Genomic DNA, 25,675 nt, shown 5'->3' with positions numbered 1-25,675 from the left:
GTGCTGCAACCTATACTGCATAATAATTGGATAGAAAGAATATTACATATATTTCATAATTTTTCCCCAAAAAAAATCTAACCAGCTACCTGTCTGCATCTATTAATTCATGTGTCAGTGGTAAATGAGTAACTAACAGTAATCCTATAATCTCAGTCTTTAATCACTGGAAACTACCATTATATATAACATTCCATGAGACTAGTGGAGTTTGCAAAGCACGATATATAAAACATAAAGAAGCTTAGGAGACGAAACACTTAGTAGTAAACGTTGCTGCATTGACTGGGGAAGGATTTTAACCAATAAATCAGAATAACTTGAGATTTCAGAAACAAACATAAGAATTAGGAGCAATTCTACTTTACAGAAAAACATGTTTACAAAAAACAAATGTTTGCAAAATGGGGAGCTCAGGCCTATCTAGTGCTGTGTGTGGGAGAACGATTTCTCCCAGATGCAGGTATCAGCAGGTCTGCAGATTATACAGAGAACACTGCTGGTAGTTTATCTTCAACATAACATTTCTAGCAGTACTGCCACTCACAAGCCACCTTCAATGTTTTATTTGTCTTAGATGGTGCCCAAACAAAGACCATTATATGCTTTGATTTCACAACCTGTGGCTTCACCTTAAACTATGACAACCCAATCTGAGTTGATCTAATAATATAAACAAAAATAAAAACAAGTCAGACAATGACTAATTTATGGTGGTCAACCAAGTGTCACATGGACTAGAATCGCAATATGATCAGATTGGATCTATGTACCTAGGACTCCCGCACTTGTTTACAGAGCCCATTGGTCTGCAACAATCTGATTGGATTACATAGAGGATGTTTTACCCTAAATTGCAGAGTTGGCCCTATACCCCCAATAAGCCTGTAGAATTCTCAATAATGGGTTCAGAAAAGCAATACAATATACATCATGTATCACAGAAAGATATGTCAGATGTAACTAGTGACAAATGTACTGTAGTGAACGCATTATGCAATTATTATTAACTATAAAAGAATATAATTATATAATTTGCCACTTTTGGAACTATAGAGTTATCAAGAAAAATGTTCAATGGTTCAGTACTGTAAAGAACAACCATATCAATGAGGAAAACAAATCCTTATCAGTTCACCTGTATTCTGAAAGGCGACTCCTCCCACCCCACTCTACCTGGGAGAGAGGTTAGAACGAATACAAGTCATTTTTAATAACAGAAATGGAAGACACTTAAAAATAAAATAAAATGTTTAACTATAAAGCAACACAGGATTGGGGACACTCACATACCTGGAAATAGTGCTGTTCCTTTCAACTGAGAAGATCATTGTCTGTATTGTCTAAAAAATAAATAAGTATCTACATATTTGTAAATAAACAAACATGCTACCCCAGGCAGTGTAAAATTACACTGATTGTACTGTATATTTTGCTATAGTTTTCATAGCTCTCCCTCACTTCACACTTTGGAAGCTTTCAAAATATGGTGGTTATTTTAGGTTGTGAAGACACTTATATTTAGTTTTCTATAACTGTACTGTGAAGTTCTTACCTGCAAGCCCCCCTCCTCCTCTGGTCCCATGCCCCTTCCTCCTCTGCAGTATGAAATAAGGATTGGCCCTCTCCGTTATCCACAGGGCGTTTGCCAGCAGCACTTCCTCCGGATTAACCCACATGGTCAGGGGCAAACGGGACAGTGCTATTGATGTGCTGTGTTATTCTCCTCAGGAACACGCCATTGATATGAAGGGCAGTAAAGAAGGCTGGTCATAATCAGTAAATGTCAAAACAGTGGATGGAGTCCAATGAACAGCAGCATCCTCTCTGTGACCCCAATCAATAACAAGGTCTTTCTGGTCCAGCACTCAGCACATCAAGGAGGTGGGAGGAGAGAGGACACCTTTCTCATCTGATCAGCAGACAGATCCCAGGACACACACACAAAAAGGGAACCAGTGGATTACTCATCACCAAGGGGATTTCATCTATGATCAGACATTTGTGAAATTTTAAATATTTCCCAGATCAACCAGGGCACAATGAGTCCATACATGAATTAGGGTTTCACTGCTTAACAACCTATCAGGCGATACGATAGAACGGTGAATGGGAGACGTGTCCTCCAATGTATCGCTGACAATAGAGGCAGATGGGGGAAGCAGCCTAGGGCTAGACAGTAGTGTTCTGCTATAGTTGCAATGCAGAGAGATCCAGCTCTTCACATCCACATACAGGCAGCAGGTTACAGGCAATATGGGTATCAGGATGGCAGATGGTTAGCGGCAGGACGATGCTCCGGCTATGAAGTGCCAGGAATAGGAGGAGGGTCACTGTCCATGGTACCAAACAGGACAAGAAAGCAGAGTCATCACCCAGCCAGTACAGCTCTGTATTACCAGCTCGGTAATCATAACAGAGGAATGGAAGGGGAGGAGAGATGACACAACAGCTTTATGGGAGGCAGAGCCAAGCTGAGAGCAATGACATCAGCATCTGAGAGCTGGAGGCAGCGAGCAGAGTGTTATTATTTATATATACAGCACTGGCCTGGGTGGGGTGACGGGGGGAATTGGGTGCTTAGTTTTCTGACAAGACTCTGCAGGTTGAATTGTAATAATCTCATACATTTTACAAACAGACCTTTTAATCCCGTTTCAGCTAAAGATCAAGTAAGTTAATATCTACATTTAGATGATTGCACCATAGGTGTAAATAATTATGTTTTCTAGTTAAATTAAATATACAATTTCAAGAATTCTGTCAAATTCTAAGGGTTTTTAGCAATATTTCAGTTTGAATGATTATGCTTAGAATTTAACAGAGTTTAAAGTTATCACTTTCAGCATCTTTAAACGCGATATACTGTATCAATTTGGCACCTCTTACTTAATTTTAGAATGCAAATTAGGCCTGAATTTAGATTGGCAGAACAGATTTTTTTTTCAGTCCAATCCCAAATAAATAAGTAACCAAACAAAGTATTGGTCTAGTATAAAGACAAAATATAGATTACATCTCTAGCCAGGCCTGTTTCCATGATTTCACACTGAGCCAGTTTTGGTAAAAATTTTAGTTGAGTGAATTAAGAATACTTAAAACAATTTTTTCCTTCTCCATGAAGTTTAGTAGTTTCTTTTGGTAGTATTGAAATCAAAACACTTCTCCTTTATTGTATAATTGTTTGTGGTTACTTTCAAATTCCCTGGATAATTATACATATACATTTCAGGGATTAGAAATGTCTAAATTTTATGGATATTGTTTTTTAGCACTTTTACTGCCAAGTTTGTATCTCACCAGAACATAACTATTTCGTACAGTTTCAAACTGCATGTTTAGTCAGCTGTTCTGTTTTGTAGGGCCTTCTTGTATAACAGAGTAAATATTTAATATATGGGTGTCATACATGTGGGGGTGTTGGGGCAAACCCTGGAGATTCTATGCTTTGTTACTTTCATGAAATTACTTCACCACATAAAATATAACCCCTTATTTTATTACGAGTCTTCTAATGTTTACAGGATACTGAAAAGGTTTAGTTTATTGAAGATTTGATCTAGGGCTTGGGTCAAAATTTAAGTGAGGTTTCTATAAATATACATTCAGAGCCTAATTCATTTTTGGATGCAAGTCCCGTGGCTCACCGTATTTTACATGAAATTGCATACTCCGTAACTGACTTTACGCCGGTGAGCGCAAGTGCATGCAATTCAAGTTCAATATATATTACACTTCCGACAGCCTACGATTTAAAGGGCGAAACAGGGGAGGGAAGGTGTGTAGGCAATGTACAGTAAGGGCGTGCTGAGGTCACGTGCACGCACACATTCATTCAATTCGAGCTCTGGTCATTTCTCTCGTAAGTGATTTTTAATCGTATCATTTGCACTAGCTACAGGGCAGGTGTAAGTGCCAAGTGATAGGGCTTCTGTGGCAGAAATAATCACGGTCTACCTGATCCCAAAAGCCCAATTCCATACAAAAAACACCACACCAGTGTTTCCTGTAGTTTCTAAGGGTGTCATGGCAACACAGAGAAAGATTACTTTACCTAAGTGTATAATTAGCTGTTGGGTTGACAGGACGACATAGATCACATAAACCTGAGCGTTACTTTTGAACGGTGTAGGAGTGGCTGCCAGGTGACTTAGCTATCTCACACAATATCCAATTGTAAAGCGCTACGGAATTTGCTGGCGCTATATAAATAAATGTTGATTATGTTGATAATGAATATCCCTCACCTACATAACAGAAGGAAGTCCCTGAGGGTGGCAGTGGAATCACCAGTGCTTCTGCATTGTACAAAAACTTTGTTCAACTTATAAACACTTTTTAGATCACAGGGCTGGGAACTCTATTAGAACACTACCCCCATTACTAAATCTGCCAATCAGGAGGGCTAGTGGTTGTGTGCAAGAACAGTTCTCTCATGAGGTTTCTAAACATAAATCTGCAGAGAGATCTGTACAATGTCACATTTTGTGAAGGAGGTTAAAAAAAAAAGAAAGAAAATAAGCATATTACATAGAAATATTCTCTATTGCTTGCTTTGCTTTTGAACAAAGGATCTGGCAGATACTGTATTGGTCTTATTCAGAAAGAAGAGGCGATGTATATATTACTTACAAAATACATTTTTATATATTAAAGACTTTAAATCACTATTTTGTAAAATGTTTTCATGCTGAAAAAAACAAACAATGCATCCCCTATAGGCAAGACAAGCTTAATGCAACGTTTATGTTGTCATGTATGGTCAATGTTTAACGTAACCTCAGTAGAGCAAAAATATTGAATTAAATGAAGATGTGAAAATAAAATAAACTTTCAGTTCAATAAAATCCATCCTCATGTTTATTTATACTTAATACTATTTTTGCAATGAGATGGTTGTTACGAGCCGCCGCGGCTCAGGCACCGTCGCGACTCGCTCCGGCCTCACGGACGCGTCCCGGCCGTCGTAATGATGACCGGGGCGTCTTCTGGTCTTTGCCCCGGCCTTCACCATGACAACGGGGAGCTTCTCCTTTACCGCCAGCCGGGCGCGTGCGCACCTCACTCCCAGCTGAGGAACATTATTATCACTTACCTGGTTGTGATTGGCCCCTCTGAGTATATTAGGCAGGGAGGGCTTAACCTCCCTGTCGGTTATAGTTCCTGCTTCTAGCATACTTACCTGCTCTTCTGTTCTGTACTTTTGGATTGATTCTGCTGTGTATGACCCTTGGCTTGCTTCTGAACTCCGCTATATTGCTTGTGACCTTGACCTCTGGCTTTTCCTGGATACGCTGTTTGCCGCCAGCCTTGACCCTTATATGGACCACACTACCGCTGCCTGATGTACCCCGTTTGGACTTTGCTGTTTCTACCACCTGGCCATCACCTGCGCTACTGTAAGGTTATATACTTGTACTACTTTGAGCTAAAGACCTAGGGGCATCCGAGTAGCTGTGAACACATTCAGCTCTAAGGGAAAGGCGGCTGCTATCGGTGAAGACCTCTGAGATCTGTTCTACAAGTTTATGACACTTGACATCAGCCCTAACATTATAACCGGCCTAAAAAATATATACTGGTGAATCCGTGATGGATCTCAGTCCGGCCCAAGTCCTTGCAGGGCAGATACAGAATATTTTGCAGGTGGTCCAAGAGCTCTCACTCAGATTGGCCGCCCAAGAGGAAGCCGCCAAGGCCTCTCAAGCAACTCTGGCACCGGCCATAGAACCCAAACTGCATTTACTGGAACGCTTCTCCGAGACTTGTTCTACAAGTTTATGACACTAGCTGTCAGCCCTAACAATGGTCAAGAATAAAATCAGCTCACTCTCACACTATGGAATTACATTAGTCTGACTTGATTTGTAAGCCAGCAAATTGTTAAGATTAGTGCATAACACTGTGATATTGATTCATTACATTTGCTTTACACTTATGCTTTTGGCAAAAAAAAGAAAAGAAAAAGCCAAATGTATTCAAATGTCTTTCAGCCTCTATACATCAGTCATCCTGACATATAGCCAACATACTCTTACAGTCAATAGTCCCACCATATATCCTCATATGTCTTCATATAGTATGCAGCCCAGATAACAGGGGTAGGGGTGGAATGTGAAAGATTTAAAAAAAAATAAAAAATGACTTACCTGTTCCCCAGTAATTCAACACATTTTCCCATGCATCTCCTTCTCTGGAAGTCTTTATTCACACTAGCACTATGGTTGTGAAAGTCCCTCTCCGGGAACTGCCCATTCACATTGGAGGACCCACTAAATCCATGGAGCACAAAATGAAGAATGTAACATTCTTTATTTTATTCCAACAGTAGTAATGGTTAAATAGAGGGAAGGATTAGGTATTTTTAACCAGTTTCTGGTAATATCATGTAGTCATTATGAAGTCATTTCCCATTTAAGTTATTCAGATTTTGCCTAGGGTGTAATCATTAATATTTACAACTCTGCTATAAAGTTCATCCAGGTATGTCTCTGTAGTGACCAGATCATCCGATTACTCATTTATTGTTATGAAAGAAAAATGGAGCATCAGCAAATGTTTGTATAATTCATGTTTTGAGAATTCGTATTAAAATTAGTGAACCAAAAAAACCATATACATCATACTCACATTAACTACAATGCTTCACATTTTGTTGGCTCTTACTCCATTTGGCAAAGAATTTACAACACTATAGAAACACACTGCAGCATATCATTGAGACTATTAGTTACATCAATGTGGATTTGAATTATTAGTTTTATTTAGTCTCTCTAGTCTACCAAGAATATGGTGAGTTAATAATAACAAAGTTCAGCAAAGACATCTTTCCATCCTACTTTTCAAATACTGTCCCTACTTTTAGTGTATAAAATCTTTACATTTGGAATGTGCATTACTATGAACAGCATCAATATACAGCCTTCTGTACTCAATCATAAGTGACCGGCTCAGGTGACCTTTATAAACAAATACGGGTAGGATAGGCAGAGGCCAGCTGGGAGAAGCAGGGCTCCAAACTTACAACGGATGCACACCAAGCTGTGTCACTCAGCACATATAAGGATGTACACCATGTAGAGTTGGATGCATTTACGCCCATAACGTACACTTTAAATGTGTTCCTCAAAATGGTGTATTTACGTGTTCATTCTGAGTTGCATGTATCTTGGTTGTGTTTTTTTGGGGTGGGTTGATATTATTCTATTCCTTATCCTTTATAAAGCACCAATCATTCAGAGCTGTACATTGAGAGTATTGTGATAAAAGTTACATACAGTGACACGAAATAAAAGGTAAAGATGGCCCTGCCCAAACTAGCTTACAATCTAAGGGGTGCGGGGGACACTTGATACATAAGGTAGCGGAATAACAATTGTAGCTATTGGTGGGGAAATCTTTAGCAGCATCAGCCACCAATAATAAAGCAGATACTGGCGACTGACATTTCTGTGTAGTGGATGGTACAGACCTAACATCTCTACAATGACTAGTTATGTTTTTAAGACAGCCATCTGCTGTAACGCAGGTGTCCTAAGGCGAGCTCAGGGAGGACAGACACCAGCCGTGGAGCAGAAGTGAAGGCTTTCGCTTTTCTACTGCACAGGCACTCTTGTGGTTATCCACGGACTTTGGTAGGTTTGTGTCTGGTATTTTTCTTTGTCATCACATTCACTGCTGGACACCGAAGCACGATACACACTCCATCCAACTTCTCCCATTACCAGTTCCAACCTTCTGCTCCTCAACAAACCCCGTCATCTTGCTTCACAAATCCATATATTTGCAAAAATCTAGGTACACCTGAGCATATCAAGGCATATAATTTTGCACTTTGTAAATGAAGTCCACAGAGACTCCTAGTGGGACATTTTATGAGGGTTCATATTAATTGCATTTGAGGTGGCACAATTTTAGAATTGTGCTGTGTTGTAGCATCTATTATTTTTTGTGCGCAAGCAATGTAGGTGCAAATACTGGGTAAGACCTTCCTTTGCCCCCAGAACAGGCTTAATTTGTCTTGGTATGGATTCTACTGGAGTGCGGGAAACATTCTTTAGAGATTAAGGAATGTCCCACCACATCCTAAAAGGTGTCTTATTGGATTGAGTTTTGGCAAGTGTGGTGGCCATTGGAATACACTGATCTCATCATCACATACATGGATGTGTGTTTTGTGACAGGATAGGTTATCTTGCTGGAAGTAGCTATTAGAAGACAAGTAGACTGTAGCCATAAAGGAATGCATATGATCAGCTACCATTCTCAGGCGGTGGCATTTAAACAATGCTCAATTGGTATTAAAGAGCCTAATGTGTGTCAGGAAAACACTCCCCACACAGTTACACCACCACCAGCCTGCATTGTCGACACAATGCAGGATGGATTCATGTCGTTAATGCCTAATTCTGACACTACCATCTGCAGTTCACAGCAGAAACTGAAATTCATCAGGCCAGGGGACTGTATTTTCAATATCCAACTGTTCAGTGTTGGGCTGCCTGTGTACACTGTAAAGATACTCTACTGCATACCACTATTGTAATGTATAATTATATGAGGTAGTATCACCTTCCTGTCTGCCTGAACCAGTCTCGACATTCTCCTCAGACCCCTCTCATTAAGACATTTTTGCCCACAGAACTGCCACTCACTGGAGACTTTTTGCTTGTGCATCACTCTCCCCAAAGACATGAAAATCCCAAGAGATCAGTTTCTGAGATACTCAAACCACCCATTCTGACACACAGAGGTCATATTCAATTAGAATTCTTGCCCACGTGATTGCGGGTAAAGTGTCATTACGCTACCGCAACATTGCAGTATCAGGACCCGTGTTTCCGCGTGTAATCGTCGGCGCGAATCCTAATTGAATATCTTCTTGAAAAAAATTGCAAAATTTATGTCAGAGGACGCGCTCTCAGTCTTCTATGCTCTTTTACCAGCTGAATTAGGATTTTGTTAGGGAGCTTTATATACTAGGCATAAGTCATTATGCCTGTGAATAATCAGGGCTAACGCTGGCATTGTCAAATAAAAGTACAGCTCTCACTGTACATAATGCTAATACGGCAGCCATACCACTACACAGTACTAGCTACAAATAGCCCCCAACACTAAGAAAGTGAATTATTAGAAGGGCTTTGCTAGCAGCATAAACAAGGCAATAACAGTGCCAGATTGGAGAAACCCTGACTGATCGTGGCACAGAAAACAAACACATGAGATGTTTATTCTACATGTAGTATAATTTAGAGTGGACATATAGTTACACTGAAGCACCTGTAAGCAGCCCTCATCATCAGTGATAATACACACAAATAGCACAGAGATTTGGGATTAACATTATAGGAATGTGACACATTAGCAGCTCTGGGACCAACATTACAGTTGAACAAAATCAGAGTGTGAATGAATAACATACATTATTACTAACTTATTAAAGTGTCAATAATTGTTGTGATTGTTTAGGATGGACAGCATCATAAGACATACGTTTGCAAAATAAATCAGAATTGCAATTGTGTCTGACAAACTTCATGAATATTCACAAATACCTTAAGATCCACATCAAATTAACATTAATATATACTTTGATTAACTCAGAACAAAACATTTTGATATTTCTGCTTTTATCCAACTGATAATTACTATTAAAAATTGTTAACAATTTTTTGTTTCATAAAGGATATCACAATTAAGGATAACTCCTTATAGTTCCAAATTCTTGATGGCTTTCAAAAATAACAGGCTGAGATTTCCATAAGTAGCGGAGCCCAGACTTGCATGCAGGGATAGGCTTCAGGAGAGAACAATGGAAAGTGTTTGGAATCCTAAGAGAACGAGGAAGCTTTAACCTGAAGGCAACAGGATTGACCTGTTTAACAATAGAAAATGGTCCAATGAATCTAGGGCCAAGTTTTTTTTTACAGGGTTGTTTAAGCCTGATATTACGAGTGGAAAGCCAGACCTTTTGACGCACTTTAAAAGAACAATTTCTTCGATGGCGGTCTGCAAATATTTTAGACTGGAAAGAGGCCCGTAACAAAGCAGCGTGGATTTTTCTCCAGACAATCCTGAGATGCGAAGCTGTGGAACTTTTCTCCGGGAGGAGGCCAGAGTGGTTGAGAGAGGACAAGGAATTGGACCTTGGATGAAAACCGAAATTACAGAAAACGGAGAGGTACGAGTGGAGGAATGACAAGTTATTATATGCAAATTCGGGCCATGGGACCAAAGATGACCAATTACCTTGAAATTGAGGAGGTATAAAAGCGTAGAAACTGTTCCAAAGATTGGTTGACTCTTTCAGTCTGTCCATTGGACTGATGAGGGTAGGCTGAAGAGAGACTGATGTTAATCCCAAGGAGGCTACAGATGAACTTCCAGAATTGGACAATAAATTGGGAGCCACGGTCAGAAACAATATCAATAAGTAAGTCATGAAGACGGAAAACATGTTGTATAAAGAGCACAGCCGGACTCTGAGCATTGGGGAGTTTGGTCAATGGAATAAAATGTGACATATTACTGAAACGGTCCACTACTACCCAAATAGTGTTGTTTCCTGAAGAATAGGGCAGATCCACAATAAAATCTATTGACAAATGTGCCCAGGGTTTTATAGAAGTAGACAGAGGCATAAGTGGACCTGGTGGACAGCTTCTGCAAGTTTTGTCTTTTGCGCAATCTTCACAGGTAAGAACAAAATTTTCGACATCCGAGGACAAGGAAGGCCAACAGAGCACGAGAGTATCTTAACCGTTTTGGAGATACCCGGATTCCCAGCAGACTTGTTCTCGTGGGCCTCAGAAAGGACTGCTCTTCGTAGATGAACTGGAACAAATAGGCGCCCTGCAGGAGTTTCAGAAGGAGCTCATTTTTGGAATTGATGAATGGTATTACCTAGGTCTTGAGTCAAACCAGCATGAAGAATGCAAGGAACAATGGACTGCGGTTCTCCAGCAGGTAGTTGGTGAGGAACGAAGCTTCTAGACAAAGCATCCGCCTTGGTATTCTTGGATCCAGGTCTATAGGTTATGACAAACTTAATACGAGTGAAAAATAACGCCATCTAGCTTGTCAGGAGTTTAACCGTTTAGCAGTTTCAATATACAAAAGATTTTTGTGATCAATGAAGACTGAAATCGTGTGAACAGCTCCCTCCAACCAGTGTCGCCACTCTTCAAAGGCCCACTTTTTCCAGAAGTTCTCGGTTGCCTACATCGTAGTTAACCTCAACAGAAAATTTGCGCGAAAAGAAAGCACAAGGATGCAGTTTATGGTTGCATGGGTCCCTTTGGGACAGAAGAGCGCTAGCACCTGCTTGAGGTGTCCACCTCCAGTATGAATGGTAACTAAGGATTGGAATGCTTAAGGACCGGAGCAGTGGTGAATGCCCTTTATAGGTCTGCAAATGAATCTATGGCCTCCGATGGCCAATTACTGGGATCCACTCCTTTGCAGGTGAGCGCTGTAATGGATGCCACAACATCAGAAAAGGCTTGGATGAATCTTCAGTAATAATTTGCAAAGCCGAGAAATCTCTGGATAGCTTTTAGATTAGTGGGACGTACCCATTCCAGAATGGCTTGAACCTCGCTAGGATCCTTAGAGAATCTGTCGGGGGAGATTACATATCCAAGAAAGGACACCTTCTGAACTTCAAACTCACATTTTTCAAGTTTGGCAAAGAGGTGATGCTCTCTAAGTCTTAGAAGGACCTGTTTGACAAGGAGTCGATGCTGTGGCAGAGACTGAGCATAAATCATGATATCATCCAAATATACTACAACGAACTGTCCAAGGATATCACAGAGAACCTCATTGAAAAGATCTTGAAAGACAGCGGGCGCATTACACAGGCCGAAAGGCATGACCAAGTACTCATAATGGCCAGATTGAGTGTTGAATGCCGTCTCCCACTGATCGCAATTCCTGATGCACCGCGTAGATCAATCTTGGTGTAGACAGTAGCGTTTCTAAGTTGGTCAAACAGTACTGAGATGAGTGGGAGCGGATAAGTGGTTTTAATGGTGATCTTGTTTAAGCCATGAAAATCAATGCACGGGCGTAGACTACCATTCTTTTTAGATATGAAAAAAACAACCAGCTCCCACTGGAGATTTACACGGTCTAATAAATCCTTTCTATAAATTTTCCTCCACATATTCCTGCATAGATTTAGTCTCAGGACCAGAGAGTATAGAGTATACAGAGTATAACCTTCTTATGGGCAATTTAGATCCAGGCAGGGCCGCCGAGACGGGGGGAGAGCGTGTACTAATTACCCGGACCCGGGCATGCCAGGGAGCCCGGCCCGGGCCCTCGCGCCGATGGTATTTTTTTTAAAAAAAAGTTTTATTTTTTCAAAACGATTTTTTTTTTGGTTTCTTTATTTTGTTTTTTTGCAGGGGGGGGGGCGCTCGGTCGTTGGTGGGGGGAGCAGGGTAGTTAAAAAAATAAAAATAAACATACGTGATCGCGGCACCGGCGTCCCTCCTCTCTGCTCCATTCAGACTGAATGCCGGGCGTGACGTCATCATGTCACGCTCGACATTCAGTCTGAATGGAGCAGAGAGGAGCAGAGAGGACCAGGAAAGAAGAGAGAAGAAAAGGTAAGTGAAGGGAGGAAAACAGTGGGGGGGCAGCATGGCACAGTGGGGTTCAAAAAAAACAGGGGCAGCATGGCACAGTGGGGTTCAAAAAAAACAGGGGCAGCATGGCACAGTGGGGTTCAAAAAAAACAGGGGCAGCATGGCACAGTGGGGTTCAAAAACGGGGGGCAGCATGGCACAGTGGGGTTCAAAAACGGGGGGCAGCATGGCACAGTGGGGTTCAAAAACGGGGGGCAGCATGGCACAGTGGGGTAAAAAAACGGGGGGCAGCATGGCACAGTGGGGTAAAAAAGGGGGGGGGAGGCATGGCACAGTGGGATTGAAAAAAGGGGGGGGCGGAGCAGCATAGAATAGTGTAATGAAGGGGAGCCAGGTGAAGGGGGCAAAAGGAGCAAGGAGGGCGCAGTGTGATCATAAGGCATGGCGATGATGAAGGGGCACATTATTGTAATTTTTGAGCTGGAGGAAGGCCAAATTATTAATCGTGGGCGGTATTGATTTAACGCCAGGGTTGTTTGGAATTATCTAAATGTAGCCATTTTTTTCCAAATATGGCCCCCAGCATTCCAGGATCCAGACAAGCCGCAACTAAAAGAAACCTGCAGCCACAGGTGGTGAAAGTGAGAAGAACAGGTAGGAGAGAGCAGGACAGTATGTGAAATGTTGTGATTCTAGTAGGGACAATGCCAATTTTTGGTGAGTGTTCTGCCCAATGTAAGGTGCAGGCCAAGACTGAACTCTTTGTGTACACACTGCATTCTTTCTATACTACACTGTGATGCTAGATGTCCTGAAAGTCAGAAGTGCTTGGACATATGTGACGCTACGGCGAATTCAGAGCCTAGTGATTTTGATGTGTTAGCCATGCCCCAATGGCACATTTGATACGCCCCCAAATGCATGACCACACCTAAGAAAAATTTTGCACCGCCGTAAGGTGGCGCAATTTTTTTTAGCATACTCGACTATAAGGGGGGCCCCATGAACATTTTGTACCGGGGCCCTGAATTCCTCTTGGCAGCCCTGGATCCAGGAATTAGATCAAATGCGCAATCAAAGTCACGATGTGGAGGCAAAGAGTCAGCTGCCTTTTTGGAAAACATCCTGAAACTCACGATAAGGAAGAGCAAGTTGTTCAGGTAGGGGCTGCAGAAACCGAAGAGATAATATCAAACAATTTTGAGAACAATGGGAACTCCAGCGAACAATCTCTCCTGGACGCCAATCAATAACTGGGTTATGAAGATGGAGCCAGGCATGACCTGGAATTAGTGGAATGAAAGGGCATTTAATGAGATGAAAGGACAGGTTTTCGGAATGAAGAGAAGCCACCGTTAGTTGTAATGGCAGAGTTCTATAGGAAATCCTGCCCCTGGGTAAAGGGCCTCCAACCAGACCACAAACAGTGATTGTAGTGTTAATTTTCATGAGAGGGATCCCAAGAGACTTGGCAAAACAGATATCTGAGATGGCGATGGAATGTGGTCTGAAAATAATATGAGCAGGAACTAGCAAAGCATTTTTGGAAGATATAAACAGCAGACCTAGATGAACCTCTTCCACATTTTCTAGGCCTGTTCTTTTCCCGACTTGTTGGGACAGGAACATAGAAGGTGACCTTTGGTTTTAAAGTATAAACAAAGGCCTAAGGTACGTCTCCTAACTTTTTCCTCATGAGAGAGGCGATAGGCCCCTAGCTGCTTAGGTTCCGCAGCTTCCATAGTAGGAGAAGACACAGAAAGGAGTGTACTTGAAGTAGGTGCTTCAAGTACACCCTGAAGGAGCGATATTACTATACCCACTCTCTGGTGCTCAGAGCCGGAGGAGCGAGGCCATAGACGAAAATAAAGTTCGCAGCTCTCCTTATAGTTACGGAACAAGCTTCTGTCCCCCTAAAATCAGTCCGGTAAATTCAGCTTGGGCTCCACAGTAGGTGCCGGAGTGACCCGTGAGGTTCGGGCGGCTTCTTCTTGCGCAGATAAGCGGTGCGACAGACTTTGGACCATTTGGGATAAAGTTTGAGTCTGGCCAGCCAGCACCTGAGCTGGAAATGGATTCGTCCTGGTTTCATTCATGGAAATCGTCACTGGCCGCTTATAATGTCATGGCTAACGGTTGTTGTCATAAGCTTGTAGAACAGGTGGTAGAGGTCTTCGCCTATAGCAACCGCCTTTCCCGTAGAGCTTGATGTGCTCACAGGTACTCAGATGCCCCCAGGTCTTATGATCTGCGTAATACAAGCTCATGGTTTAAAACCGTAGTGCAGCAAGGGAACGGCAGCAGGAGATAAACGAATCAGGGACAGGCCGAGGTGAAAGGGCACAAGCAGGCAGCGAAGTGAGGTCCAGGTCCGGCAGAAAGACAGGATATCCGACTCACAGTCAGAAGTCAGGGTCACCAGCAGAGAATCACAAACCAATAAACAAGCCAAAAGGTCATACACAGAAAGGTCTATCCAGGATTACAGGAACATAGAATAGCAGCAGGTCAGCAATCAGGAAACTGAATGCTATAACCAGCAGAGACGCTAAGCCCTCCCTGCCTTAAATACTGACAGTGGCCCTTTATTAGCAAGCTCCATAAACAGATAATGGAACCCAGCTGCAAAATAACAAAACTACCCATGTGCGCAGCTAATAGAATTTAATTAACTCACACGCCCGGCTGTTTGTGTCTTGCCGGGACACGTACAGGGACTGGAGAAGCGTCCCGACCGTTGCTGTGGCAACGGCTGGGTAGAGGTGGAAGTGACGTCCCGGTCGTCATGACGACGGTCAGGACGAGTGGCAGAGAGAACAAGCGAGACGCGGCGGCTCGTAGTAAAGCCGCGGCTCGTGACAGTACTCCCCCTTGAGGAGGGGTCGAGGAACCCAGACATCCTCATTTGTTAGGATGACAGGTAGTTTATTTTTACAGTCATTAGACTGGCCAGATGTAATTAGGCAGTTTAATGTAAGGAGAGTGGGTGCAAGATAGAAAAGACTTACTATGGCCCTAGATAGCAATCGTCCAAGTACACCAGAGGTACTGGGAAAGATTTAGGAAAGCCTGTCTAAAGTTTGCTTGTCTGGCTTCGAAGTAACAATATATCAGGCAGCTCATGCACTGGCGTTCTTCAGAGTCATGAAGATAAGTGAGTAACTAAGGCTGGGTACAAACTACAGAAATTTTATCCCAATGCGTTATGTATAACATGATGTTACCAATAACCGATTTAAGAAAATAAAAAAAAGTGTCCCTGATCAGCATGCCAATTCATGTGTACACGCTATACACGTTTTACAAGGTTTACCTTTAGATCTGTGCTCTTCATCTGTTATAACCATTGGCTGAAAAGATCAAGAGGTATATTTACTAAGCTGTGGGTTTGAAAAAGTGGAGATGTTGCCTATAGCAACCAATCAGATTCTAGCTGTCATTTATTTAGTACAGTCTGCAAAATGACAGCTAGAATCTGATTAGTTGCTATAGGAAACATCTCAAACCCACAGTTTAGTAAATATGCCCCTGTTAAATCCTGATCGCGAGTGCAAACACTGCAGAACTGGAACAACATTGTTCCATCGTTGAACCAGATTTTTAGTTCAGTTTAAAATGGAATGAAATGATATGATGTGCTTTGGAAGGATAATCGTTCATCATTGCAGTGTACACACGAACGCAATATGTGGCTGAACTGTCATTTATCGGGTGATAGGCCCGATAATCGCTGAAAACCCTGTAGCGTGTACCCAGCCTAATAAAGAGGTCTGGGGGCTAGGTGTAGCAGATATTATGCTGAGCAAAAAGGATTTGGCAGTTGTCATTTTGGCAACAATTTAAAGAGGTGTTGGAGGTGGAATAGGTACATGCTTTATGTATGGCTAAGTGAGAAAAGTTTCTAAAATGATATAAAAATAAAAAAATAAAAGTGAGAAAGAGGGCCCCGACATCCTCTGCAGACTCCGTATGGGGCCTCACCATTATATGTAATCAGGCCCCTCTCAAAGTCTGGCGCTGTCAGATAGGCCACAGAAACAATATTCTTTGCACCAAAGTTCTTCTTTGTCTTACTTTTGAAGACTTAACGGACCTTAAAGTTAAATGGGAGGAAGACCTTGGACACTTGGATGATTAGGAGTGGGGGCATGCAATGAACAGTGTCAAAGAGGCCACCTCCTGTACTAGATACCGCCAAATTAAATAATATATTCTGCATAGGGTATACGGCTATCCTCACCGGCTCTAAATGTGTCATGCAATCTACTTCTTTCTAACTGCCTGGGGTGCTCAGCTTTTTTGGTTGGAAGTGGTGTATGCTATTTAAAATATGGGTATTAATTAGGGGTGTGCACCGGCCACTTTTATTGTTTCGGGTTTTGGGTTCTGATTTGTTTTGCCAAAACACCCGACGAAAGGTTTTGGTTCTGATTTAGGGTTTTGGGTTCTGATTCATTTTTAAAAAAAGCATAAAAAGTGTTAAAATCCCGTTTGTTTTTTTTTTTTTACTCCTACGCTATTATTAACCTCAATAACATTCAATAAGAATCATTTCCACAAATTTCCAGTCTATTCTGAACACCTCACAGCTATCTGGACTGCGTAGTGGAGTGGCCCAGGACAAAAGCACCACTGGACTCAGCAGGACAGAGCACTGGACAAAGCACAAAGAACCACTAAACTGATCAGGAGCTCCCTAACTACAACCTCCCTCACGAGTGATCACAGCCAGAATGAAGATGGCGCCCGCAAGGTGAGTATTTATGACATCCGAGTCTCGCGTCATCGGTTTGGCGCCCGGAAGTTCCCGAACAGTGCTCGGATCCTGTCGGATCCGCACTGTTCGGGTGGGCTCGGATTTGCGGAGTCCGCTCATCCTTAGTATTAATATTCCCCTGCTCCCCCCTAAAACTTGTATGTTTGGACTTGCATAGATTTGTTTCTCAATAAATGTTCGGTCCAATATCTCACCAACCTATTGGTATTGGACAAGGTTATAATTGTCAGGTCATGGGTGACTAGTGAATGCCCTTGTTTTTATAAATGGATTGGATTTGTTAACGAGGCTGTCAGTCATGAGATAATTTCCAGGTGCAGTGTGCTTATATAACTATTGTCTGCTATTCAGTGCAAAGAAGGGTAGAAGACAGATTCAGTAGACCTTAAGTAGATATAATAATGAGGAGAGAATATAAAGGGAAAATACTGAAGTACAATTCACATGGTTTTTAACTAACTGGATTTTTTTCAAGGAAAATGTTCTTCAACTGACAATAAACAAAACAAAAAAGTTAAGATACCAGCAGTAGTTTTACTGGCTACCTGTGATTTATTCAGTATGGTCTTTTAAACATGCAAATTAGATTTCTATTTAAAACACTATATTACATCCCAGTGCAGTGTTGGCTAACCTGTGACACTCCAGAGGGTAAATGTATCAAGCTGTGAGTTTTCTGGCGGGATTGAAAAGTGGAGATGTTGCCTATAGCAACCAATCAGATTCTAGCTATCATTTTGTAGAATGTACTAAATGAATGATAGCTAAACTCTGATTGGTTTTTCAAACCCGCCAGAAAACTCTCAGCTTGATACATTTACCCCCCAGGTGTTGTGAAACTACAAGTCCCAGCATGCTTAGCCAATATATAGCAGCTTATTGATGGAAAGTTATGCTGGGACTTGTAGTTTCACAGGTTAGCCAACACTGTCCCAGTGGCTTCCACACTGCTAAGTGCCAAAATCAAAATACCAGTTCAGTCATGATATTATGTATACCATACTTGCCTATTCTCCTGGAAATAAAAGTAGGCAGGTATGATGTATGATATTTTGCGTTTATGTAAATGTAATGTATAGGACCACCAAAAAGTGCCTCGGTATTGTAATAATGATACTTTCTCTCAGTAAGATCCTCACTAAGAGGCATCTCCCTTAAACCATGTTGGGGTCAACAATGACTTAACTTAATGTTACATTATGTTAATATGCAGGGGCGCACAGAGGATTTTTCTGGGGAGGGTTTCCTCCACCTCCGAAAAAAAATAAAAATCCTAGAGACCATTCCACGCAGCTCCGTTTCGGCTGCACTGTAGTATACAGCAGCCGCGGCGCTGTCAAAGAAGTGTCCGCGGCGGTGCTGTATACAGTACAGCACCGCCGCGGACGCTTCTTAGACAGCGCCGTGGCTGCTGTATACTACAGTGCGGATATGTAGGGCACTTTTTAGCGGAGGGGGGGGGGTTTCTGGAGACCCAGAAACCCCCCCTGCTTGCGCCACTGATATGGAGCGCTACACTGTCTCCCATCTCAATAATGGTGTCCCGTGTGATCTAGTGAAGACTAGAAGTGGGGCAACCTCCAGCATCGTTGCACTGAGCATGCCCAGATAGGCTCAGCAGGTTCTTCCAGTGACGGGTGAACTGTAAAGATGTGTATAACTGGAGCTGCATGTATATATGCATATATCATCTTACAAGTTCTGAAATAAAACCAACAAATTGGTAAAGTCTTAAAGCTTCTTGTAGTTTAATATTAACCACCAACGTCGCTGACACCGCTTACATAGCACAAGTGCCCTAATAGGGTTCTAGCAATAACATTACCCGTACACACCAGCTACATTTTCAGTCTGACTTTCACTGTGAAAGAAAAGTAATATGAGGAGTGTAACCGATTATATGACCAGGAGGCCTCATACACACTATGTAAAACAATCACCTTTTTCTCCAGTGAAGCTAAAACACCTGTTATTTAATACAAATTTTATTTAAATGTGTTCTCTATTCACCTTGGAAGCAGCATGTTGTAATAATGAAGTACTGCAGCTATTTACAGTACCTCCCTTGTCTTCCTATCCCATACAAAAAGCCACCTCTCCTCTGTGAGGGAGTTGCGCAGGCAGCCTAGTAATGCAACGAAAGGCTGCAGCAATGGTACACAGTGTGGTGTACATGTTTGTTGCACTGCTACATTATACATAAATAAAAATAAAATTATAGATTCAAAATAATAATATATATAAAAAAATGTAACTACATTTGGGCTATTTACTTTTAAACTCGAAACTTCACCCCCTCTCAATTTTGCTTTTATAGTTTAGAAGTCTTTATTTCTTATCCACTGTCTTGCCAAGCATAGTATACTTCCCCAAAAAAATCTAAAATAAGTAAAGTCAGCAAATGTCATGGTTATATGTTTTTATATCACAGATATCAATGTACACTTGTGCAAGTATTTGGCAGTGTAAATTGTGGGTCTGAGCAAGACTTGGAAATCATGCATGTACAATCTTCTGGGGTCTGTTTTTTGTATTTTGGTTTTTTTTTCACACTGACCTAGAGTCACACTGACTCCTGCACCAGGATCTATGATCGCAATGCCTTTATGCAATTCCCAATACCTGTTATATGAGTGCCCCCTGTCTCCACCAACCTGTAATTCCAAGGAGGGTTTGGTTATCTTGAACCAAATCCCAACTCCCCCCCTCTCCTTTCTGCCAGAGAGCCCCTTGCTGGCCACTACCAGGACGAGATACACAGGGTGAATATTATGAACAGGCAGGGGATGGGGGAGCTAACTTAACAGGCTGTGTCTGCAGGATTACCACAATGATTGCAGACAGAGTAGATGCTACAGAGATGGTGGGAACACAGTGATAAGCAAATTGACAAGTGGGCAGAGTCAAATGGTGCCACTATAATTAACAAGGACCATCATTTTTAGAGCAATTTGTTCATGATTCTTTCCGACAGCCATTAACTAATTCATGTGTGTAAATGCATTGAGCTAAGATTCAGGCCCTTAAAACATGACAATTCAAATAGATTTACAGGTAAGGCAAAGAGTCACATTCTAAAACAGTACCCTTGAAGATGGGCAATGAGAAGATCCACCAACATGACCCATTACATAATGGTCTCCTGCTGTTTTTTCTCCACCTATTTTCCAACTATAATGACATGAGCTGAATTAAGGAACACAAATTAATTCAGTCAATGTTACTGCATTTGTAAAATAAATATATGGGGGGGAGAAACATGAGCAGAACATTATCACATTGTCAAAGTTGGTCATATTGGCAAGCTTGATTACCACATTACTTGTTGGAATACAAACATTAACATCACACACTATACTGAATTTATAATATGCTTCACACGGATCTAATTAACAAAGTCTGACAAGCAAACAATGTTCCCCCTGAGCACAAAGGTATAATAAATAATTAATATATATATATATATATATATATATATATATATATATATATATATATAATGTGGCTAGGTTACTGCCCAATCAGCAAGTCCTTATATACCAATTAATCTTCCATACAATGAACAGGTTTACAATACCTGGACATTTCTTTAAATATTTTCAAGCCACACAATGTTTTTTTTCGCATTGCTTACTGCAATAGAAGTATCTTCTTACAGATACATAATCTATGACATAACCGAATCACCGTATTGGTGATAGCCAGATGAGCTACCTATATAATGTGGTTATAGATGATGCGCTTTTCTCATGTTATTAGTAGCTATTAATCTTTCTTACCAATAACCCCATCCATCCGTACATGTCCTTTTCTTCTCTGCAGCAGAAAGTAAGGATTTGCTCTCTCAGTGTCCCACAAAAAATTGGGCAAGAATGCTCTTTTTGGATATACAATCATTTTAGTGTTGGGGCATAAAACATAAGTTACTGAATCAATTAAAATGGGAGAATGGGAAGGACATGAAGCGAGTACTTGAAGGGGGTGTATAAAAAAAAAAAAAGCCTCTGATCACACCAGACTCTATTGTAAGGATCTTCCTGTGTGAACACATGACTCAATCAATTCACCTGTGGCTAATCTAAGCATATGTCTTGTTGCTTTTTTTTTAAAATGATTTTTCTGACATTTAGAACACATTCTTCTCTATGGGGTAGTTCACACCAAGGTTTTCTGAAGAGAAATACTTGAGCAATGAAACAAAATGCAGCATTCAGTAATTTATGATACTTTTTTAATATATTTATTTATGGTTTACAGGGTACAGGAATTAGGAGATTGCAAACACAAGAGGGTACAAGTTATACAAAGAATCAGGAAACAATACAATAGAAAACAGTTTACAAAGTTTGTATAGAATTGTAACATTTTAAAGACAGACTAAAAAAAATAGGCTTTATATAGCATTCAAAACATGTCTTGTATGGTTCTTGTGGCCTGTTTTCTGAAATACCATATAGTGAATTGCCAAAAGACAATGTGGGTGTGGGGGAATGTAGTGGGAAAGGTGGGAGGTGAATGGAAGGATAGGGGACAGAGAGGTGAGCCAGTAGTCTGTTTTGTGTTATTCTGTAAACTAGTGATATAGTCCATTTTTTATATAAACCATATATTTAAGATACTGAGATAAAAATAGTAGTAACTATTACACTTCTACAAAAAAACTGTGTCTCATTTATAAGGCGCATTGGATGCGCATGGCAAAACAACTTGATTTTGCATTGTTGCAACTGGATGGTCCACCCATCGTACATCAAGGTGTACGTCTACTTTCTCTTTCCTAAATACTACTCGCTTCAGCCTCTCACATGGCATACATTATCATATCATGAGAATAAAGGGATATCAGACTTCACATATTTTGTGTGTGACACTTTTTATCACATTACCCATAGTCTGACTTTTAGAACTCAGAGGGGAGATCAGGTGACAGGTGCAGAAGCATTGCTTCACTATGGCCTCACCCCCTGCTATGAAATTCCAAAATTCATGGCATTACACAGTAGGAGACGGGGCTTGATCATGCATTTAATGATGTATGATCAAGCCCCGTCTCCCACTGTGCAATGCCATGAATTGCGCTACCTCCACCAAGGCCTGGGAGGATGCCCACTATTCCACGAGACCGGGAGGACTCCCAAATTTTGTGAACCTCCCAAAGATTCTGGGAGAGTAGGTGAGTATGCCCATTGTGCGCCTAGAGAAGCACTTCTTTGTCAATGTGCAACATGTCCTCATGCCACACAACTCATCCCCTTGGCTTCTGTTTCCACACAAATGCTGTTGTTCAATTGTTCAAACAGATCATTTAGGTCTGTTCTATATTGAGTCATAAACTGACAGCATAGTAAGGTTAAGATATTTTCTTGGATTTGTTTACATTTATCCAGCACGCTCATTTCATATACATAGGTCTATTCAATACTGTATTTATTTTTTGCTGAAGGGGTATTTTGATTATAAGATATGCCCACAATACTAGCAGTGCCATTTAATGGATAACAACACTGTAACGTCCTTCATCTATTTAGCATCTTTATGCTGCTTAGAATTCACTCCAGGACCTGATTATCCAATAGCCTGACTTGGCAGCAGCCTAGGGCGTGAGGCTCTTGGGGATTGCAACATTTTTGGGGGTTCAAATTTGTGACAGGGAGATGACTAAACTTAAATTAATATATAACATAAGATAATAGATGTTCACCAAAGTAAAAAGAAAACATGAAAGAAAAATATAGTAAGGATTTAATCTTGAAGTTTTCCCATGGTTAAGTCTGAAGACCATGGGCTAGATTTAATAAGCTGCGGGTTTGAAAAAGTGGGGATGTTGCCTATGGCAACCAATCAGATTCTAGCTGTCATTTTGTAGAAAGTACTAAATAAATGAAAGCTAGAATCTGATTGGTTGCTATAGGCAACATCCCCACTTTTTCAAACCCGCAGCTTAGTAAATCTAGCCCCATGAGTCTTCCCTGGGGGGGTGCTTGAGGATAAGTGAGTAGGAACGTCTCCGTTTCACGCCTTCGTTCTGCTAAACAGTTCTGATTTCGATGAAAATGAAATGAGTGACAAAAATTACTGTGACCCTTTTAAAAAGCCAAGTGGAGCAGCGTTATGAAAACACTGAAACATAAACATTAGATCTAAACTATTGTGTATTAGCCTGGTTGGAATGCGAGGGGGCGCTACGAGAGTATTAGCCTAGGTCAGCTAGGACCCTTGATCAGACCCCGATTCAGCTACCTTCTGAATCCAGCTTAGATACCATATTAAATAGGTTAATTGATCTCTGTGGGGAGGCACATACACAATGTATATTATCTGAAAGATGAAACCTTTATGCAGCTCAACCTTACTATAACATAGATGCTGAAGCAATATTGTATTGTACTCAGCCATAGGATGTGTCCATATAAAGAGATTTTTCTTGCATGCAGTTTTGCAAAAGTGTCTGATAAAGCATATTTCTTTTTTTTTAAGTGCTCTTTCTTTTTTTCTGCATTCTGGTCTTGCTTTCAGGTTGCTATTGAAAACGCAATTAAAAAATACGTTGGAAGACCAGGAGCAGACTATTGTGGTGTATGCTCCTTCCACAGATACCCAGTATCACTCTATTATATCATTTATGTTCTGCCTGTATAATGTGACCAGGGGTGTGATTAGCTATTCTGCAGCTGGGAGTGGCAACTAAAATGATGTCCTTCTTAATACAACTACTATAAACATTACAAGACGCATATTTTAATATTTAAGCTTTCTTCGATTTATCAGCAATGTGATGAATAATTCAGACTTTTGCATCAAGAAAATTGGCATTTTTTAGTTATTTCACATCAATATACTGCATTATACAGCTGCCTTAGGTTGCTTCATTATAGGTACACCCCTGAATGAGACGTAGGGCTAGATTTACTAAGCTGCGGGTTTGAAAAAGTGTGGATGTTGCCGATAGCAACCAATCAGATTCTATCTGTCATTTTGTAGAAAGCACTAACTAAATGAAAGCTAGAATCTGATTGGTTGCTATAGGCAACATCCCCACTTTTTCAAACCCGCAGCTTAGTAAATCTAGCCCCTAATCCCAGTTGACTTTTAGAACTTTGGTGCCAGATAGCACTGGACACCTTCAGTGGTCTTCTGGAATCTCCTTCTCTATCTCTCTCTCTCTCGCTCTCTCTCTCTCTCTCTCTCTCTCTCTCTCTCTCTCTCTCTCTCTCTCTCTCTCTCTCTATATATATATATATATATATATATATATATATATATGTGTATTAGGGGTGTGCACCGGCCACTTTTAGTGTTTTGGGTTTTGGGTTCTGATTAGCTTGAGGTTTTGGGTTCTCATTTGTTTTGCCAAAACACCCGGCGAAAGGTTTTGGTTCTGATTTAGGGTTTTGGGTTCTGATTTAAAAAGTGCTAAAATCCAGTTTTTTGTTTTTTTTTCACTCCTACGCTATTATTAACCTCAATAACATTCAATAACAATCATTTCCACTAATTTACAGTCTATTCTGAACACCTCACACTATTGTTTTTAGGCCAAAAGGTTGCACCGAGGTAGCTGGATGTCTAAGCTAAGCGACACAAGTGGGCGGCACAAACTCATGGCCCATTGTAGGTGGCTGTGTAGGCTTGAATGGCCTTTTTAATGCTCCTCCATCCTCTGCAGCATATAGAGGGTGGAGTTCAAGCGCGTCACTACCTCTTGTTTTTGTTGATGGCAGGGCATGTTCATGCTTTTTTGATGTAGCAGGAACAGTGAACGTAGTTTAATATCTGATTCTAAGATTTCTGGACTGCGTAGTGGAGTGGCCCCGGTACCCAATTTGGTACCGGGGCCACAATACCTCCTTCAACTGTCTAAATTCAACTGCACAGATGGCGGACACCGCATGCACGTCTAACACCAACATAGCTGTTAAGGCCGCAGTTATCCGTTTTGCCATAGGATGACTACTGTCGTACTTCGTGCTCATGGCAAACGACTGTTGGACGGTCACATAATGCCAAAAAAAGAGTTGCAAGATGGAATTGTCCTTGGGCCCTCCCACCCACCCTGATGTTGTTGAAATAGGACATGCGCACTTTAACAAACCAATCATTTCAGCGAAAGGGCCTACCAAACTGTGGCTGAAATGATTGGTTTGTTTGGACCCCCACAAAACGAGCTGGCAAAGAAAAAAAAAAGGTGCAAGATGGAATTGTCCTTGGGCCCTCCCACCCACCCTTATGTTGTTGAAATAGGACATGCACACTTTAACAAACCAATCATTTCAACGACAGGGCCTACAAAACTGTAGCTGAA

General features: G+C 41.2%; 1 protein-coding gene across 3 annotated transcripts in view; it reads right to left on the bottom strand.

Annotated features, from left to right (window-relative positions):
* TBC1D9 (TBC1 domain family member 9) overlaps window positions 1–2,434 on the bottom strand; it is a 48,519-nt gene extending 46,085 nt beyond the window's left edge. For all 3 annotated transcript variants that reach the window (XM_075199432.1, XM_075199441.1, XM_075199449.1), the window contains exon 1: window positions 1,556–2,434. In XM_075199432.1, the coding sequence (XP_075055533.1) occupies window positions 1,556–1,679 (124 nt within the window). In that variant the 5' untranslated portion in view covers window positions 1,680–2,434. The remainder of the gene's footprint in view (window positions 1–1,555) is intronic.
* Between the last annotated feature and the right edge of the window lie 23,241 nt (window positions 2,435–25,675).

This window comes from Mixophyes fleayi, chromosome 1 (genome assembly GCF_038048845.1).
Source record: "Mixophyes fleayi isolate aMixFle1 chromosome 1, aMixFle1.hap1, whole genome shotgun sequence".
In the NCBI taxonomy this organism is placed as follows: domain Eukaryota; kingdom Metazoa; phylum Chordata; class Amphibia; order Anura; family Limnodynastidae; genus Mixophyes; species Mixophyes fleayi.
Note: the sequence above shows the minus strand (reverse complement) of the source record. Positions and strands in the feature narration are given on the sequence as shown.